General features: G+C 40.5%; 1 protein-coding gene across 1 annotated transcript in view; it reads left to right on the top strand.

Moving 5' to 3' along the window:
• The first annotated feature begins 11 nt into the window (after nt 1–11).
• The window catches only part of LOC146462160 (WD repeat-containing protein 90-like), a 39,795-nt gene continuing 20,655 nt past the window's right edge, over nt 12–19,151 (top strand). The window contains exons 1-15 of the mRNA XM_085086046.1: nt 12–144; nt 1,324–1,415; nt 2,535–2,856; nt 3,460–3,980; nt 4,304–4,375; nt 5,302–5,445; nt 12,992–13,039; nt 13,429–13,497; nt 13,939–14,049; nt 14,577–14,722; nt 15,278–15,335; nt 16,611–16,729; nt 17,259–17,420; nt 18,234–18,484; nt 19,011–19,081. Of these exons, the coding sequence (XP_084942172.1) occupies nt 135–144; nt 1,324–1,415; nt 2,535–2,856; nt 3,460–3,980; nt 4,304–4,375; nt 5,302–5,445; nt 12,992–13,039; nt 13,429–13,497; nt 13,939–14,049; nt 14,577–14,722; nt 15,278–15,335; nt 16,611–16,729; nt 17,259–17,420; nt 18,234–18,484; nt 19,011–19,081 (2,196 nt within the window). The 5' untranslated portion in view covers nt 12–134. The remainder of the gene's footprint in view (nt 145–1,323; nt 1,416–2,534; nt 2,857–3,459; nt 3,981–4,303; nt 4,376–5,301; nt 5,446–12,991; nt 13,040–13,428; nt 13,498–13,938; nt 14,050–14,576; nt 14,723–15,277; nt 15,336–16,610; nt 16,730–17,258; nt 17,421–18,233; nt 18,485–19,010; nt 19,082–19,151) is intronic.

The raw sequence follows: 19,151 nt of genomic DNA on the forward strand, positions 1-19,151 counted from the left end.
TTTGTCTTCTTCGAAAAATAAGGCGCGAAGGAAAGAGAAAGAAGTTTGCAATTTGTTTGGGAGTTCTGCTAATATTTAGTGGCACAGTAAATGTGTGAAATCGAGGAGAGGTAGCCCTTAGATCAAAGCTCAAGATGTCGAAGTGTAAGTGACAATAATTTATATTTTGTTTTTAGAACTGTCGAACAAGAATGCGCCATATACTGAATGCACCATATACATGGAAGTATAATTTTTATACTGTCAACGTAATCGGTCCTAGTTATCAAGGTAACTTACCAAATCTTTATACAACTTAATCTTAAGCTTACTGCAGGGTAAGACTTCATTCACCGTACAAAAAACTCTGTTTCATGCTTTCCATCCCCATATACAAATGCTAGAAAGTTGACTACTGTTGTGTTGTATGTGCATCACTCCTTCCATGCAAATTGTCTTTTGCCAAAAGATGTTCTGACTCGTTGCAAGGAGTCTTGTGGAACAGTTAACATTATGCAATCAACTTACCAGCAATCGTGTGCAATATATTTACGGTCAAGCTATGGCATGAGATAAAAATGCCTCCTGAAAACATTTATACAGGATACCTTGCTGCTGGAACTGAGCTGGGCCAATAGCCTTTCACTGACATTCAGGAAATCAAACTGTTGTTAGCAAGCAGTTAGTTGTCAAGGCAGTTTTTGCTGCTGACTTCCTTGCTAAGGTGGTGAGAAGTCCTTAGATGTAAGGGTCTTATCTGCAATGGTTGTGACGAGTGCTAGCCGCTTCTTCTGAGTTGGGAGAAAGGTTGCAAGGAATGCCCCTGTTGATTTGCTGTTGCAGCAGACAATTCCTAAGACACACTCGGATAAGTGGGTGGAATGTTGACTTCGGAGGGTACCCGGATCAACGCGTGCATAACTCTTTTTCCTTCCACTCACGGTCTCTCTTTTTTTCTTTTTTTAATAAGCAGGGTTTGGGTGTATCTTTTTTTTTTTTGCCAGTTTGATCTTCGTTTACAACAAAAATGAGGCCAAATGACGGAATGTCAAAGGACGGGCCTGGAAAATGTAGGCGGTTCGAAGCCCAAGCCACCATTCTTTTTTTCTGGGTTTTGTTTTTTTGGATGATCAACTGAACAAGAAAATCCAGTAAGTCAGGAGCCCGTAACTGGACTCCTGACTTCGTCGATCCAAGCACAGGGAACAGAGTCTAAAATAAAAACATGTTGCTAAAACAAGCAAACCACAAAGGAAATTCCATGCTTCAATCCCTTCAATTGCCAGTCAAAACATTTGTAACACGTGAAGTGATGCTTACTGTCAGTTTGTACTGTTTCCTTAGTTTGGCAGCATCCCAATGTCAATGTCTTCAAACATTTTAACATTGGAGAATGGAAGAAGTGTTCCAAAGAAGGCGAGGTCTCTACCATTATGGTAAGCTAAAGCAGAATGTGAGATGCAATTGAAATCTTTCTGACTGGTTAAATATTGATTCTAAGTGTATCTCTATCTGTTAGAAAGAGGGTGAAAATTAATTAGTGTACATGTATGTAATCAAATGGTGATGCCTTTAAGCGAGGGAAGTTATTAGAATTTTGACAAAATGCACGTGAAATTATTTCCTAATTTCACGAGTATACCATTTGATTACCTTTTAATATCATGGGTGACATATTATGCTCACAATCGTGGTTGGTGCCATCTTGTTTACACACAGAGGCAAAAAACTGCTCAAGTAAAACTTTATCCAACTGCTCAGGGCAAACCATTTCAGGGTTTTTCTCAAGGCTGTTTTCATCACACCAGTTCTCAAAAACCCTCACCCAGTTAATTGTGCTCTTTCGCATATTTAAGTTTTCAGCAGCATCTTTTAATGCCATAACTTCTTTCACCTGTAACAGCTTTAAACTTGGATGCCATCTTGGCACTGAGATATAGGAAAAGTTGCCATAGACATTTTGTAATTTCACATGTGAAATTATAAATTAACGCTAAAATTTCGTGCCAAAATTAAAGAGTAGTTTGTCACCCATGATATTAAAATAATTATTGTACCTACTAATGGTCACTGGAAATTAAACCACTTAGTGATTACTTCACTACAAACCTGAATAATTTTTCATGTATAGATGTAGCTAGGGTTCCTTGTAAAAAATAATGCTCTATAAGGCAATGAAGTTTGCTGTCAGTGGTATTTTGTTAGAATCAAGAGGTATCTGTCTGTCAGGGGTCATCAGTCAGCTGTGTATTGTTTTCACTTAAACCTGGCATTCGATAAAAAAAAGAGGAGCAGGGATGACACAGTGGTGAGAGCACCCCCTCCACCAATATGGTGCAGGTTTGATTCCCAGAGTTGACACCATAATTTGTGGGCTGGGTTTCTTGTTGGTTCTTGTCCCTGCTTCAAGGGTTTTTCTCCAGTTTTCCTCCCTCCACAAAAACCAACATCTCCAAATTCCAACTCACCCTGCAAACAGTGGACGAATAGCCATGCTGTGGATGTGCCACTGAAATTCCCATTCATTTATTTATGCTATGTTTGTTTCCCATTAGGACAAACAGATGAAAGGCACAGTGTACAGAATAACTGGTTCAATTCCTGCCAGTAATTTTATTCAGTTTCCTCGCACTAGTACTCAGTCACTAGGCCTAACTGGCCGTTATCTCTACTGCTTGTTCCGACCAATCCCTGGCAAGTATTTTGTTGTTCACGTTGATGTGGCCACAGATGAAGGACTCACCATTAGGATATCTTTCTCAAACATGTTCAAGGAGTTTAAGTCAACCTCAACTTGGCTTCAGTTTCCATTTGTGTCAAGTCCTCCCCCAGGATCAGTTGATGAAGTTACCCTTGGTGAAGCAACAACCTTGAGTAGTAAGTACATTTACAGACTACAACAACTTTTAAAGTGTGCTCAATCCATATAAAAATTACATCTATTTGCTGACAAATAGCGTAAGTGGAGGGTGGTTACCTGAGACTTTCAGTGCAATATCAATGAATAATATTATTGATATGTATGTTAGAAGTACTAAGAATTCATTGTTTTAACAGTTTCATTTGATGTACTTTACTGAGTTAACCAACAGAATAATTGAAGGGGTGAGTGGAAAAAAGCCTTAAGTGACTTGTGATAAATTGCTAGATTCTCCATCCAAATTGCCTTGTATTTGCTCGGTAAACAATAGGAGAATCTGACATTACATCAAAAGTCACTTAGGGCCTTGTTCCATGCACCCCTTCAATTACAACATTGTACTGAATGCAAGCCTGTTTATCTTTTATATTAAAATACACTGAGCTCCACTTCTGGGTCTTATTGAAAGCAATGTATTTGGCAGGGCTTTTTATGGGAAGGATTTTAGCATCAGAGATTTAGGGGGCTTATATTTGGAGGCTGTAATTTGAATGATAACATTGCAGTTCACAGGTTTATAGGTGTGACAGCTAGTTGTAAATTTTTTTTCATTCTGTTAGGTCTTGTTGGAACCACCTCACAGACATCTCGCTGGACTGTCCTGGTGCTGGACTTTAGATACATCTTATCTGTTTACTTGAACCGAAAATATTCATACCTAAAAACCATGCGTCTGTGTGCCAACATGTTTCTCAAGGGACTTTTTACAAGTGACATTGATTATCAACCTGGAATATCTGCATCTGAAGCTCGCAAACTTGGCTTGTTGGATCAAGGTGTTAGTCCCATACCAAGGGAAATGGCATTTCCTCTACCAAAGGGGGCAGATTGGCACCAGCTCTACGACTACATCAAGTTTCCTCCTGATACGAAAGTTGCTCAGTTTGGAATCATTGCCAATGCCAAGTCTGTGCTGAGACAACCTAAAGTTGATCCAGTTCATGTTGGTTCACAGGAGGAAGGTTCTTGGCATCAGGACAAGGCGGCCAAGTTAAACCATGTCAGTCATGTTGATGTACGTTCACATGTCAAACCACATCATGAAACATTTGGCAACATTCATTTGAGAGATGAATCAAAGGTAATGGTAATGCAGATGAACCTCCCTGACTGTGTGACTTAGGCTCTGATCTTTTTAGTGGCTGTCTCCCTCAAGCAACCACTACTCCATAAAACAGTCATATTAATTGTTAGCTTCAGTCCAGTCACTTTAATTCAGACTTCTTGAAAGGGCCCTCCTTTTCTGGCATTTGTAGGGGCTACTTATTATAGGAATGACTGTCGGTAGCTATAGAGTTCTATTTCTTTTTTTATTGCTGAGGAAAGTAAACTTTGCTTCCTGAAGAAACAAACAACTTACATTTGTATAAGTATTAATTTTGTGAACATGCTTTTTATTTTCAGACACATAGAGCTGTAACTTCCAGAGTGGCATTAGTAGACAGACTTAATCCGCAGAAGAAAACCACAAAAAAGGTATCAAATAACTGGAACTGGGCAGAGACATGGTATTGCATTTTCAGGCCATTTTTCTAATGACATTAAATGTGAATTTCAAGGCTTACAGTCTGGTGTTAATCAGACACTTGTAAAGTTTAACACAGTTTTAGTATTCAACGTTGCACCATAATTTTTGCTACTTTTTGTGGTACTGCAGCTTCATGTGCAAGTGCTCTCCTATTGTTTCTATGCATATCTTTGTGCTACATGCACATAGTTTCAATGCGAGGTGTGCACAAACAAACGGATTCTATATTTGTTTGACAAGTTGAAGGCTATTATTGTGGTACCTCCCCCACCCCTTCCCCCGCAATGATCCCCGTACTCCACAATGCACTTTCCAGTTGATGAACCGAAAAACCAAGTTCCTACTTGTTCATAGAACAGTAAAATAGCACAAAAAAAAGGTCAGTGTATAAAGTGCATCAGGGCCTTTGTTTACTCTATTTTGTGTCTTTTGTTACTGTCATGCCTGCCTAAGTTCCCTAGAAGACAAGAAGACATTCTGCAGTCATCAAATGAAAATCTACAGTTGTAGAAGTGCTTCTCAAATAGGAGAAAGATCCTGCATTTACTACGCAACTTATAACAGTTGCGAAAAGAAAGCCTGAAAAAAATTCAGGCTTCAGAACGGGACTCGAACTCATGACCTCTGCGATGCCGGTGCAGTGCTCTACGAACTGAGCTATCAAGCCAACTGGGAGCTGGTCATATTGTGACTTCGTAATACACCCGTGAAGAATGAATAAATGGATGTAAATATATGAAACATATATTTTGAACTGCAGATGAAAGATCAAATAGAACAAAGATCCTTGCATGTAGTACGCAACTTAAGCAGTTGCAAAAAGTGCTTCTGTTACAGTGGAGGTACCCAGAGATTTGTCTTCTTTACTCATCAGGCACGACATGTGATTCCTACTGCCCTCCCAACAGTTGGGCTGCTTGGAGAAGACTTGGCAGATGCTAACGGGGGAGAAGTGCATGTATATGCACATCCAAGCAAAGTTGTTCCTACTTCTCAGGATTTAAAGGAAAAGGATAAGGTACATAATGTAACCTATCACACTTGTTGTTCCTGAGTATAGCTGCATTTCAAATTAATGATGTTAAGGACGGAGGACCCTTTTGCTGGTGCACATACTTTTGTACTTCTGTGCATCTGAGGTTGGTCCTACCAACTTACGTTTCTTAGGGATAGTTCCCCTTAATACAAATTAAAGTACTTTTGTATGGTTTTCAACTATGCGGCAAAGCGGATCTCAACAAGAGGTATTGGAATCAAAAAAGAAGACTGGGGTTAAACACGCATTTCGCGCAGGTGATGCGATTTTTTGAAATTTTGTTGCGTCGCCAGCGCGAGATGAAAATCGCACGTGTAGCCACCCTCGAACTTGCTACGCGTCAGGTGAAAAATCGCAGCCTCGCCATCCGCAATAGCTCGGGAAACGCCGGGATATCAACTACTGAAATTTCCGTCAGAAGTTGATAGTAAAATCCTTGTTCCTTTCTCTTTTCGAGCCACGGATGGACCCACGTTGACCTTTTCTTAATTTTCTTCTTCCTTCGTTTGCGTTTTATCGTCAAGAAGAAGAATGCAAATAGGCGATAAAACAATATCCTCGTCCGTAAGGGCCGTCCGCCATGTCTGTTTACAGCGACAGGTCTCTTGAAGTATGCGATTCACGCTGCTTTCAATTTGTCGCCAAACTCGCTAGAATTTCTCACTCGTGTAGCCACCCTCTCGCGCTGGCGACGCGACAAAATTTAAAAAAATCGCATCACCTGCGCGAGCAAAAAAACGCTTGTGTAGCCGCGGCTTTAGGGGACGCTAAGGGAACCATTAGGGAACGAAAAGGGAACGCAAAGAGGAACGCTTAGGGAACGAAAAGAGGAACGCTTAGGGAACGAAAAGGGAACGCTTAGGGAACGAAAAGGGAACGTTTAGGAAACGCAAAGGGAATGATTAGGGAACGCAAAGTCGCAAAGAGGAACGCAAAGGGGACGCTTAGGGAACGAAAAGGAAACGCATAGAGGAACGCTTAGGGAACGCAAAGACGAACGCTTAGGGAACGAAAAGGGAACGCTTACGGAACGCAAAGGGGAACGTTTAGGGAACGCAAAGAGGAACGCTTAGGGAACGAAAAGGGAACGTTTAGGGAACGCAAAGAGGAACGCTTACGGAACGCAAAGACGAACGCTTAGGGAACGAAAAGAGAACGTTTAGGGTACGCAAAGAGGAACGCTTAGGGAACGCAAAGACGAACGCTTAGGGAACGAAGAGGGAACGTTTAGGGAACGTAAAGGGAACGCTTAGGGGATGAAAAGGGAACAATTAGGGAACGCAAAGACGAACGCTTAGGGAACGAAAAGGGAACGTTTAGGGAACGCAAACGGAATGCTTAGTTAACGCAAAGTCGCAAAGAGGAACGCAAAGGGGACGCTTAGGGAACGAAAAGGGAACGCAAAGAGGAACGCTTAGGGAACGAAAAGGGAACGCAAAGAGGAACGCTTAGGGAACGAAAAGGGAACGCAAAGAGGAACGCTTAGGGAACGAAAAGGGAACACAAAGAGGAACGCTTAGGGAACGAAAAGAGGAACGCTTAGGGAACGAAAAGGGAACGTTTAGGAAACGCAAAGGAAATGATTAGGGAACGCAAAGTCGCAAAGAGGAACGCAAAGGGGACGCTTAGGGAACGAAAAGAAAACGCATAGAGGAACGCTTAGGGAACGCAAAGACGAACGCTTAGGGAACGAAAAGAAAACCCTTAGGGAACGAAAAGGGAACGCTTACAGAACGCAAAGGGGAACGTTTAGGGAACGCAAAGAGGAACGCTTAGGGAACGAAAAGGGAACGTTTAGGGAACGCAAAGAGGAACGCTTAGGGAACGAAAAGACGAACGCTTAGGGAACGAAAAGGGAACGTTTAGGGAACGCAAAGGGGAACGCTTAGGGAACGCAAAGAGGAACGCTTAGGAAACGAAAAGGGAACGCTTAGGGAACGCAAAGAGGAACGCTTAGGGAACGCAAAGAGGAACGCTTAGGGAACGCAAAGAGGAACGCTTAGGGAACGAAAAGGGATTGCTTAGGGAACCAAAAGGGAACGCTTAGGGAACGCAAGGAGGAACGCTTAGGGAACCAAAAGGGAACGTTTAGGGAACGAAAAGAGAACGCTTAGGGAACGCAAAGACGAACGCTTAGGGAACGCAAAGACGAACGCAAAGAGAACGCAAAGACGAACACTTAGGGAACGCAAAGAGGAACTCTTAGGGAACGAAAAGGGAACGCTTAGGGAACGCAAAGAGGAACGCTTAGGGAACGAAAAGGGAACGCTTAGGGAACGAAAAGGGAACGTTTAGGGAACGCAAAGAGGAACGCTTAGGGAACGAAAAGGGAACGTTTAGGGAACGCAAAGAGGAACGCTTAGGGAACGCAAAGACGAACACTTAGGGAACGCAAAGAGGAACGCTTAGGGAACGTAAAGAGGAACGCTTAGAGAACGCAAAGACGAACGCAAAGAGAACGCAAAGACGAACACTTAGGGAACGCAAAGAGAAACGCTTAGGGAACGAAAAAGGAACGCAAAGAGGAACGCTTAGAGAACGCAAAGAGAACGCAAAAACGAACACTTAGGAAACGCAAAGAGGAACGCTTAGGGAACGGAAAGCGAACGCTTAGGGAACGAAAAAGAAACGCAAAAGGAGCGCTTAGGGAACGCAAAGGGAACGCTTGGGGAACGAAAAAGGAACGCAAAGAGGAACGCTTAGAGAACGCAAAGACGAACGCAAAGAGAACGCAAAGACGAACGCTTAGGGAACGAAAAGGGAACGCAAAGAGGAACGCTTAGGGAACGAAAAGGGAACACAAAGAGGAACGCTTAGGGAACGAAAAGGGAACGTTTAGGAAACGCAAAGGAAATGATTAGGGAACGCAAAGTCGCAAAGAGGAATGCAAAGGGGACGCTTAGGGAACGAAAAGAAAACGCATAGAGGAACGCTTAGGGAACGCAAAGACGAACGCTTAGGGAACGAAAAGAAAACCCTTAGGGAACGAAAAGGGAACGCTTACGGAACGCAAAGGGGAACGTTTAGGGAACGCAAAGAGGAACGCTTAGGGAACGAAAAGGGAACGTTTAGGGAACGCAAAGAGGAACGCTTAGGGAACGAAAAGACGAACGCTTAGGGAACGAAAAGGGAACGTTTAGGGAACGCAAAGGGGAACGCTTAGGGAACGCAAAGAGGAACGCTTAGGGAACGCAAAGACGAATGCTTAAAGAACGCAAAGAGGAACGCTTAGGAAACGAAAAGGGAATGCTTAGGGAACCAAAAGGGAACGCTTAGGGAACGCAAAGAGGAACGCTTAGGGAACGCAAAGAGGAACGCTTAGGGAACGCAAAGAGGAACGCTTAGGGAACGCAAAGAGGAACGCTTAGGGAACGAAAAGGGATTGCTTAGGGAACCAAAAGGGAACGCTTAGGAAACGCAAGGAGGAACGCTTAGGGAACCAAAAGGGAACGTTTAGGGAACGAAAAGAGAACGCTTAGGGAACGCAAAGACGCACGCAAAGAGAACGCAAAGACGAACACTTAGGGAACGCAAAGAGGAACTCTTAGGGAACGAAAAGGGAACGCTTAGGGAACGCAAAGAGGAACGCTTAGGGAACGAAAAGGGAACGCTTAGGGAACGAAAAGGGAACGTTTAGGGAACGCAAAGAGGAACGCTTAGGGAACGCAAAGACGAACACTTCGGGAACGCAAAGAGGAACGCTTAGGGAACGCAAAGAAGAACGCTTAGAGAACGCAAAGACGAACGCAAAGAGAACGCAAAGACGAACACTTAGGGAACGCAAAGAGAAACGCTTAGGGAACGAAAAGAGAACGCTTAGGGAATGCAAAGAGAACGCAAAGAGGAACGCTTATGGAACACAAAGGGAACGTTTAGAGGAACGCTTAGGGAACGCAAAGAGAACGCAAAGAGGAACGCTTATGGAACACAAAGGGAACGTTTAGAGAACGCAAAGAGGAACGCTTAGAGAAGGCGAGAAATTAAGCGTTTCGTTGTAAGGGGAACGCGTATTTGGGAACGCTTTATCGAGGCCGACAAAATGCAGTGGAACGCAGCAAAAGATGATGCGTAACAATGGCGCATGATAATCCATACGCGCGGCCAGAAAATTATCGAAAAAAACTAAAACAAACTCCGATAAGGCCATCCCAATAAAATATTTCGTTTCCCATCGCCCCGTCTCTTGTGATGGCGGGTCGGACGTCGGTCGGGCAAAAAAAAGAAAAAAAAACCGAAATAAACACTTGAAGGGGTCTGGGTTCCAGAGAAGGCCGGGCTGCTAAGTAAAAGAGCCTGGTTACTAAGTGAACTCGAAAACGTGGTATTTTCGTTCGTTATTCGTAGTATCGATGTTAATTAAAGACAAGCAGCGCTTACCATTTGAATGGAATTTTCGGTAATTCCGGGCAGAATTCAAATGGAACAGTTCATCACGGTGGAATGTTTTCGGAAAAAAGGTAATACCTTTCGAGGTATTCTCTTTTTCTCGCTTTTACCAGAATTCCCGGAAATTTCTGTACCATTTGTTTAAATGACCAGTGACAGGCTCTTCACGGTCATACTTCCGAGAAAGAATGCTAAAGACCTGAAAGATGGCGGCAGATTTCCAAAACGTTTAACGATGCAATGTGTGTCTTTTCTCATTGGTTGTGTTGGCGGACGTTTTTTAGTAATAATTCACTCACTCTTCCTGGCCATTCAATCAAAAACATAGAACTCATTCCCCTAGAACTCATAAACTCCAACAGAGACGGCACTCGGAAAGCCAGAGAAGCATTTCTAATTTCCAAGGGCAAGACTCTTGAACCCTATGGAATAAACAGACGCGATGAAACTTAATCTGTCTACTGTACACGTTTCAGCTTTCTTTATTTATCAACCAATCACATCTCAACTTTTCATTTGTATCGTCTTTAAATATTGTAACCGTTTATTTCCAATTTTAACTTAGCTTTTTGCCGCCCCTGAAGAAGGTTAGTATTGTCTAACCGAAATATTGGGCACTAAAATTATTTTAGCTGTCCGATCAGCCTTGCATTTAATTTTACGTTTTATTCAACCTTGCTGATCCTGATCTACACAAAGATCCGGCTACACTTTGCTTCTGTTTGTACAAGTGGTCCCTGCACTATTCAAGAGTTTTTTAGTAACCCTATGCATTTCTCTTGTGACACTGCTAAATGTACCATTAAATCTATCAGCAACAAGTCGTACGCTCTCCTGGTTAGCCATACACCAAAGGTAAATTAAAATTTGCTTCCTAGGGTCGATAACATGGCTTCCGAATGGGTTTCCAGCAGGTATATTTCCCGTAGCCGTGACCTCCCTCACCACAATTTCACATGTTGCCCTCTGCATACGAAAATGAGCTTTAAATTCATCCAGAGATTACGCTGGTATCGTTTGCTCAAAATAACCAAGGATTCGATTTAAATTTCTCCTTGCAAATACGGATGCTGCAGCAGCCAAAACGATGAAATCGTCGTCGTCTTCTCCAAAAAAATCATTTTCCAAGTCGTCCGTTAAATGTCTATGCCATGTTTGTTGTTGATACGTACCCAGTTCCCAGCCCACTGGCATCCGAAACGTCCCATCAAATGATACGGTTCAATCCCTTCCGTTTCCTTAGTGCAAAAAGGTGCAGTTCCATTTGTTCAGAAAAAAACTACCGAAAATTCCATTCAAATGGTAAGCGCTCAAGAGGGCATCACATCATACCAGTTGTTGTTAATAAACCAAGATCGCGTGCTTGTAAATTAAAGTATTTGCTTCTTTGACTAGTGAATCTGGAATTTTTTTTTTCTTTTTACTTTTGGAAAAAAAATGGGTCGGTCGGGCGATGGGAAACGAAACATTTTATTGGGATGGCTCAAGTGATCCTTCGTAAATTTCGACGCCATAGTGTTTCCCGAAATTTATTTGGACAGTTTTCCGCTGGTCAACAGTACTGTTTATCTGAGAAAATCGCACAACGATCGGATCTCGTAAGTGTGGTTCGATGTGATGAAGGTACTATTGTGGCTTAAATGCTCACTAATCTCCTACTTCAGCTTCATTACACATTTAAGGTGGCTTCAAACGAGAAGAGATGAATTGATTTTCGTTCAGAAAAACTATTTAGGCTTTAGAACCTCGTGGGAACCGAGCGAAGAGCCTGTGTATCCTGATGTATGACAATATATTTTACCGTCCGACAATTCATCCGAAGGTAGACCATCCACTTTGGATGTAAATCGAGATTTATCGCTTCCTAAAAGATTTCGATTTTTAGGATTATTAAATTAAATTTTTACAATTATTTCGTCCCGTCAATTAATTTGTCATGGAGAGTCCCCGTTTGATTAAAACATCGGATAGGAAGAGACTTTACTTGTATGGACACGTTTATGTTGTCCCCTTCCCTAATTTCATTGGCTATCTGGAAATCATTCCTTTTGAGTTGATGTAAATTTACAATCCGTTGTCTCGCATATAGCGAGAGTTTGCCCATCTTTCTGACCAACACGAATGTCGTTTTTGGGCACTCTAGACTGTACACAAAAGTGTCAGATGGAACGCGTTCCTGAAGATAATTAACTGAACGCGTTCTCTCTTACGTTCCGTTTTAAACTGGAACGCTTAGGGAACGCAAAGCAGAACGCGTTCAGCGCAGCGTTCTCTGTTTTTAGGTTCCTTCTGTCCGTTACTGTAGTTACCCCCAATTTTCTTTTTGGATTTTAATAGCCCTTGCTAAGATCTGCTTTTCCCGCATAGCCATAAACTGTGCAAAATACCCCTGTATTAGGAGGCACTGTTCTCAAAATAAAATGTGGTAAAGTGTAGGTACAGTTTTTTTATACTTTAAAAACAGCAAACCCGATAAATAGGTTTGTAAGCAGTGGTTAAAACGTTTTGGCAGCGTGTGGGTTTTAGTTTAAATTTAAGGCCTTAATGGTCATCTTCCAACACTCCATTGACAAAAGGTGCTGAAAGCCAACTTGTCTCTGTCACCTTGTCTAGCAAAGCTAGTACTCCTGATCGCTATGAATGTCTTGTTTCTAATAGTTTTGAAAACATGTTCATTATACCATCTCTCTTTCCTCTGTAAGTTGTATGTTTCTTCTTCACATCTGTTACCTGTGTTGTAAAACGCTTGACTTGGTAGAGTAATTTTGTCTTGAACCATCGACTTAGGACTTTCATAGCTGCCAAAACAGTCACCAAGACACTAAACATTCGCATTCACTGCAGTTTCAGCTGTGAGTTCATCTACATGTATTATTTTGTTGTTAGAGCATTCAAGATAACTAGTGTCTTTTGTAGTCAGTCAAATGTTAAATACATATACACAGCCTGAGGTTCATAAGGTTTGAGAATTTGCTGGCCATGCATATTCATCTTTTTTCGTACCATGTGGCAGATAAGGTCTCAGCCCACTGTCTTCTTTAGAAATCTCAGCACAGGTTTGTGAGCTAACAGTGGTCAATGTTCTGCCTCAAAGGGTCCTCAAAGGGTTAATTTTGAACATTTCATTTGTTTAACTTGTTAGGTATCAAGAATTGAATTGCCAAAAGCTGCCAAGGCAGGAAACTTTACGGTAAAGAAAGACTTCAAGAAACAAAAAATGAAACCAACTTCCTGGAGCATCTTGTTCAGGGATTCGCTACAGTTATAAAGTGTTCCAGATGACTGTTAAGGCAGGGCACCAAGGAAGAATTAAGCACTCATTGGGTGCAATAGCCTGTGTACAGCACCCCCTCCCCTCAGGAAAAATCGATTTTTCCTGAGGGAGGGGGCGGCTGTACACAGGCTATGGATGCAAGTCTCTGGCAGTCTTCTTAGTTTACCAGTTATTTAATTTTTGTTAGTTCAAGTGGCAACCTGAGACCCTTCCGTTGTCTGTAACACTGCACCATAAAAGTTATTCTTGCATGCTTTTTTAACTGTTTTGTTTTTAAACAATGTTCTTTCTTATTTGTTTTTCAGACTCTGAAACCAGATCCTATTTTGTCACTCAAGAGAGTAGTCGGGTTTGGTGGTGGTACGTTTCGTGAGGTAAATCTATTCTCTTTAGATGGTAAACATTTTAGTTTTTCCAAACTATTTGCATCGCTTCTTGATGTTTTCAAGTAAGCATTAAATTGGGATAAAATAGAGCATTAGTATACAAAGCGTTAGCACGTTTGTCCCAAGCATTATTTACAGTGTTCGTAGAAAGTGTTAGAACATTAGAACCAAACATTAAAACGACTTGGAAGCCGTTAGCTACCCATTAGCTATCCGTCAGTTTTCTAACGTTTAGCAGATTGTCCTTAGTGTACGTTTTCCCCTTGGAAGGTCGCAAACATGTCTGAGAATTGTCATGGTTTTTGTGAAGATTGTCTATAAAACCATGAACAAGGTAAACCCATTATTTTCTTATAGATGTATTAAAATTTATGAAAGCTTATGCAGATTTAATGCCATGCAACTGTTTCATCTCCTTTTTCTCTACAGGCTTTATGGACCAAGAATGGATCCTGCATAGTGTACCCTTGCCATGCTATCATTGTATCCATAGATGTGTCTTCTGGTCAGCAGCAGTTCTTTATGGGACACACAGATAAGGTATGGTTGACGTTTAGGTTTTGGTTCAATCTTTGATTCACAGAAACGAAGGCTGGCATTAAGGGGCTATTATAACCTACAGGCAACATCAGCTATAATTGAATCTACTGAATGGGCGGTTTATGTCATGGTAGATCTGGACTGTCTGTAAGTGTAATGTACTCATAAAATAACCAATGTGAAATTCTGAAATGATATAAGACCCTGTGAAAAGAAGTGTACCCAAACATAAGTTCTCCAAATTCTCAAACACAAGGTTGCGATGACGAATTCTCCTGAGTTTAGTTTGTTGGTTATTAAGGTTAGTTTTTTTTAGACGCAAAATTTCCCTTAACAATGAGCCCTTCTCCTTAAACTTAGAACGTATAAAAATGGTTTTAAAAAAATGGAAGTTCGTGGACTTATACTAGGAATCTGTTACTGGTTTCTGTCTCTTTGGAAGATGTGACACCTACAAAACATAAAAACAGCCCTGGTGAATCCCTTAAAAATGAGTGAAAATAACCTGTGCAGTGCAATGTTTGCAGGTTTCTGCTCTGGCTTTTGATGGAAAAACAGACATTTTAGTCTCAGCTCAGACTGGCTCACCTTCTGTTATCAGAGTTTGGAAATACCAGACAAGGAAATGTGCCGCTATGTTCAGAACAGAAATACATAATGTTCAGTGTGTAAGGTCAGTGGCATATCCAACGTCATTACGCCAAATGAGCAAGAGATTTGTCTTGTTTCCTTGGGTAAAATGTCAAACTGGTAACTCATTGGAAGGTAACTGCTAGCTTTCTAAGGGATTCCAAAATTTGTTGGTCCATGCATGGTAGCTGAATTAATAGATTTGTGTAAAAGTACGGCTTTTCAAATCTAGTTCGCATGCCTTAGATAATCACTTGTCATGCCAGCATGGTTTCTAGAGTCTCCTTAACTGCTTGTAAGAAACAGCAAAGAGCGACAAATTTTGTGACTTCACTTGAAATACCCTACCCTAAGGATGGTAAGGAGATTTGCAAGGAATCCCCTTAACGGTACCAGAAACTCAATATAAGGTGGTGTGGTTCTTTTTTTTTGTTTTGACTTATTTGATCCCAGCTTATACACTAAAGGGTATTTGTAACTCTAACAGTTGTTATTGTAGATTTTGAACATAAAAGCATGATTGGCGGCGCTGTCATTTTCATATCTCATAGGTTCATTTCGTGATCTTTATTGACTGAACCTTTCCACATAATTTCAGTCTCTCGTACAGTGGCAACATTTTGTGTGGCGTTGGAAAGGATCATCATGGCAAACAGGTAATGTTGCCTTCCACTAGCGTGTGATTCGTGCTGCAATTTGGCACTGGCTCAAAATGCTTTAAATGGCTTTTAATCTAAATGGTCTAGATGTAATTAACTTTCAATCCAGCAATAGTTTCAATACAGTAATAGCCCACGTATAAGAACCCGAATTTTTCAATTTAGCCTGAATAGGTTCTTATATAAATGGTACTTAAAGCAAATTTAGGCTATGAAGGCTCTTAAAATAGGTTCTTATATTTTCATATGAATTTCATCTGAATATACTATATATATTATAAATATCATCTCATAATACTGTATAAATCATTCATTTCTATCATAAAGCAGTGCCCACAGGCAGTTCAGCGCAGGTACAGCATATGTCCTTAACAAAACATAACAAAGAAGCTCATGTTGATACCAAATTCATAACAAGTTTAAGCAATGAGGAGCAATGAAAAACAAAAATAAATTAAAAACTGTGTGGCTCTAGCCCCTGAGGTTTTATACACTTTTACAACAACCCCACTGATAAGAACCTAACTTAAAATTTTAGCCTAAATAGGTTCTTATGTGGAGGGGGCTTAAAATGAAAATTTTAGCCTAACAGGTTCTTCAAACCCAGGTTCTTATACGCGGGCTATTACTGTAGCTTTTAATCAACCAATGTTTTTGATAGCTTTTGATATAGCATTGGTTGCAATAGCCTTTAATTAAATTAATCAACTAATGGTCTCAACACCTTTTAACTTCTGAATGGTTTCAACGGCATTTCTCAATTTTAGGATTTAGATCTCCATACTAATAGGTTAGATGAGTGTCCCCAATTAGCAAATTGCGGTATTGCAGCAAGTTAGAATGACTGACACATTAATAAAGTTGTTGGTATTATTATTATTATTATTATTATTATTATTATTATTATTATTATTGGTTTCAATCTACCAATAGATCAAAAAGCTTTTAATCTGGCGATGGATCTCTTATGTAGCTATAATGTTACGCCTAAAAGCCTGAATTTTGTATTTTGTAATAAATATTACACTGAACAATGGTGGAAGGGTGTAACAAAACTAAAAATGTGAGATGAAGACGGCATAGTATCTTTCAATGGCTCCAATACCTTTCGCTCTACCAGTGGTTTCAAGCTGAAGGTTTAATTTTCTTACGGTTTCAATGTAGTGGCACATGTTGAAGATCCTCGAGCATCCTTATTGACTTCTTGTGGTCCGCTAAGGATTTCCATTGATCCTTTTTGTCGATTGTTATTATCAATTTTTTTATTGATAGATGGTTGTAGTATGGGATGTTAGCCATGCTGTTAGAGGTGGTGAAGTTTCTATTATTGCCAAGGCTCACACTGATGTCGACATTTGCCGCATGAGGATTGCAGAGTTTGATGACAGCAGGTATCGTTACACAATGATCTAATTAATTTTTCCTGCTTTGCCTCCTTCTAATTGATACCTACTGGTTGACTGGGGAAGAATAAAACCTGCTTTATAGCATGGATTTTTTTAATAATTGGAAGTCTCGTTGCACTCGCAAACATCACCCAGTAATTACCTTGTCCTTCCTTAAAATTCCATGTATGTGAGCAGGGGTTCCTTATAACACCTAATTTCGTGTCTTGAGTGAATCCTCTATTAATATCAGTGGCTGTTGGACTCATTTAGCCACTGTGGTTATACCAGGCAGCAGGCGTTTAGCCAGGAATTAAAATCTGTTCGTCCAACAGGTGTGTGTCTGGTAAACGTGGAAGGATTAGGTGTTGTTACACTGAATTGCTTTAAAACGTGGGGTGTCTGGGAAACCTGACCAGCAAGGTTTCAGCCAGAACATAAAACAGCCCTACAATGTATGTGTTTTAAACAATTCAAATTTTTCATTGATGCCTGGGAGTTGCTTTAACATTTTGTCAAATTTTGTTGATGGCAGGTTGGTTTCCTGTGGCCAAGATAACGTCCGCTTCTGGCGAATTCGTCATGGCTCTCTGAGATCCTGCCCCGTGGACCTTGGTCGCTATGGTTCTGTCAATTTTACTGACATAGTGTATGGCGCCAAGAACCCCTTAAGTGCAGATCCTACAGTTAGGAAAGTGTGAGTACAGCGTGGTTCTTAAATAGGCAATAAGGCGAGATGAGTGACAAATGAATTGTAGGTTTATCATGTAATGATACTTTCCAACACGTCGGTAAAGAGCACATGTTAGTTCTCCTGGAACTTCGCCCTCCCTCCTTCAATTTCAACTGCATCTTTAACTTCATCTTTATTCAAAAATATGATTACAAAAAGATAACTACAGGACTGACCCGCAAATAGGACTTACTAGTCTAGGTGGGTTGGTCAAAACTGGGTGGAAAATTAGATAAATGAACAAACAAATGAATTAATTAACTAACTAATTATTAAATAAGGCGAAGGTTAATGTAAACGACAATGATATAAAAGAGAGAAAGAAGAGCACATTACAAAGGACTGAGAATATTAAGTTTATACGTTAGTTATAACTTGAGAGGTTTTAACTTTTGCAATAATTAGGGAGATAGCTTTATATGAATCTTCTTTGGGGCAACCTGCACCATTTGGAACGTCTTATATGTACATCGTTGGTCGACAAAAGAAGGAACAACAAAACAATGCTCTCAACCCTAAAAAACAATGCAGCTGCAGGTTATAAGGGTCCAGTTTAAATAGATCTTTTGAAGGGTGCAGATCTACTGTCTTCTTTTTCCAAACTCTTCCCGCCAAATATTGTTACCATAGGCTACATGTCGCTAATCTTGCTATACATCAACGTTTTACAAGTTTTTGTAGATACTATTTGGAATAGACCCTATTTGGATAGATCTTCTCTCGAGTGGTTAAATTTAATGTTACATTTTAACAAAGGTCTTTGTTCTTCGCCACCAGATATTCTTGCACGAACCAAGGTACAGTTTACCAGATTGATTATCAAAAAATCATGCTGGACAAAGTGATCAGACTGCTTCCAGTTGGTTCTCGTCATGATCCAGTCGGAAAATATGGAGGCGCTACTCCAACTGAGTTTGGACTGAGGCTTAATTCACTCTGTGTAAATGACTCCTTCTGTGCCACTGGATCTGATGATGGAATACTCCGACTGTGGCCTCTGGACTTTTCAACAGTGTTCCTTGAGGCTGGTAAGCAGATAAATTTGCATGTAGATAAAGGAAGCAATCAATCAATCAATCGAAAACTTTATTCAAAGTGTTAGACCTTATAGTTTGGGAAAAACAAGTCCCATACTGATACGGGGACACAAATAAAATACAACTAGTTAACAACAACTGTAGAAAAATTATAATGTGTCCAAGGCATTGTGTAAAAATAAGTAATAAAATCTATGATTGCACTGAATCGTGATTTCATTAAGGATAATTTGATGTGACGTTTTTTGTGTTCAAGCAGGTTATTCATCGTTCATCTGGCATCAAGTTCAATAATATAACATGTTGAACAGAACAGAAAAGAGAAAGCAAAAGTTATTGAAAGGATTTGTAAAGGTTGCAACTTCATTCTTGTAAACCAAGCAATGACTTTTTTACCTAGAGCATCCTCTCAGCATTTTACAAGGGGCACCGTTTAGTTGGTCTGTTAGCTTCTTGTAGTCCTTGTTTTTCAGTCGTTGATTATGCTGTAATGTTTAAATACTTGTTTATCTTAAAGAACACGAGGGACCGTTAACAGCTGTCAACATATCCAGTGACGGATTGTTTGTTTTAGCAGGGACAAAAACCGTGAGTAAATAACTGCATGAAAAGCATCTGTAAAGCATAAATTGTGAAACTGATTCTTGTGTCTTATATG

This window comes from Pavona decussata, unplaced genomic scaffold (assembly GCF_977016875.1).
Source record: "Pavona decussata unplaced genomic scaffold, jaPavDecu1.1 SCAFFOLD_191, whole genome shotgun sequence".
In the NCBI taxonomy this organism is placed as follows: domain Eukaryota; kingdom Metazoa; phylum Cnidaria; class Anthozoa; order Scleractinia; family Agariciidae; genus Pavona; species Pavona decussata.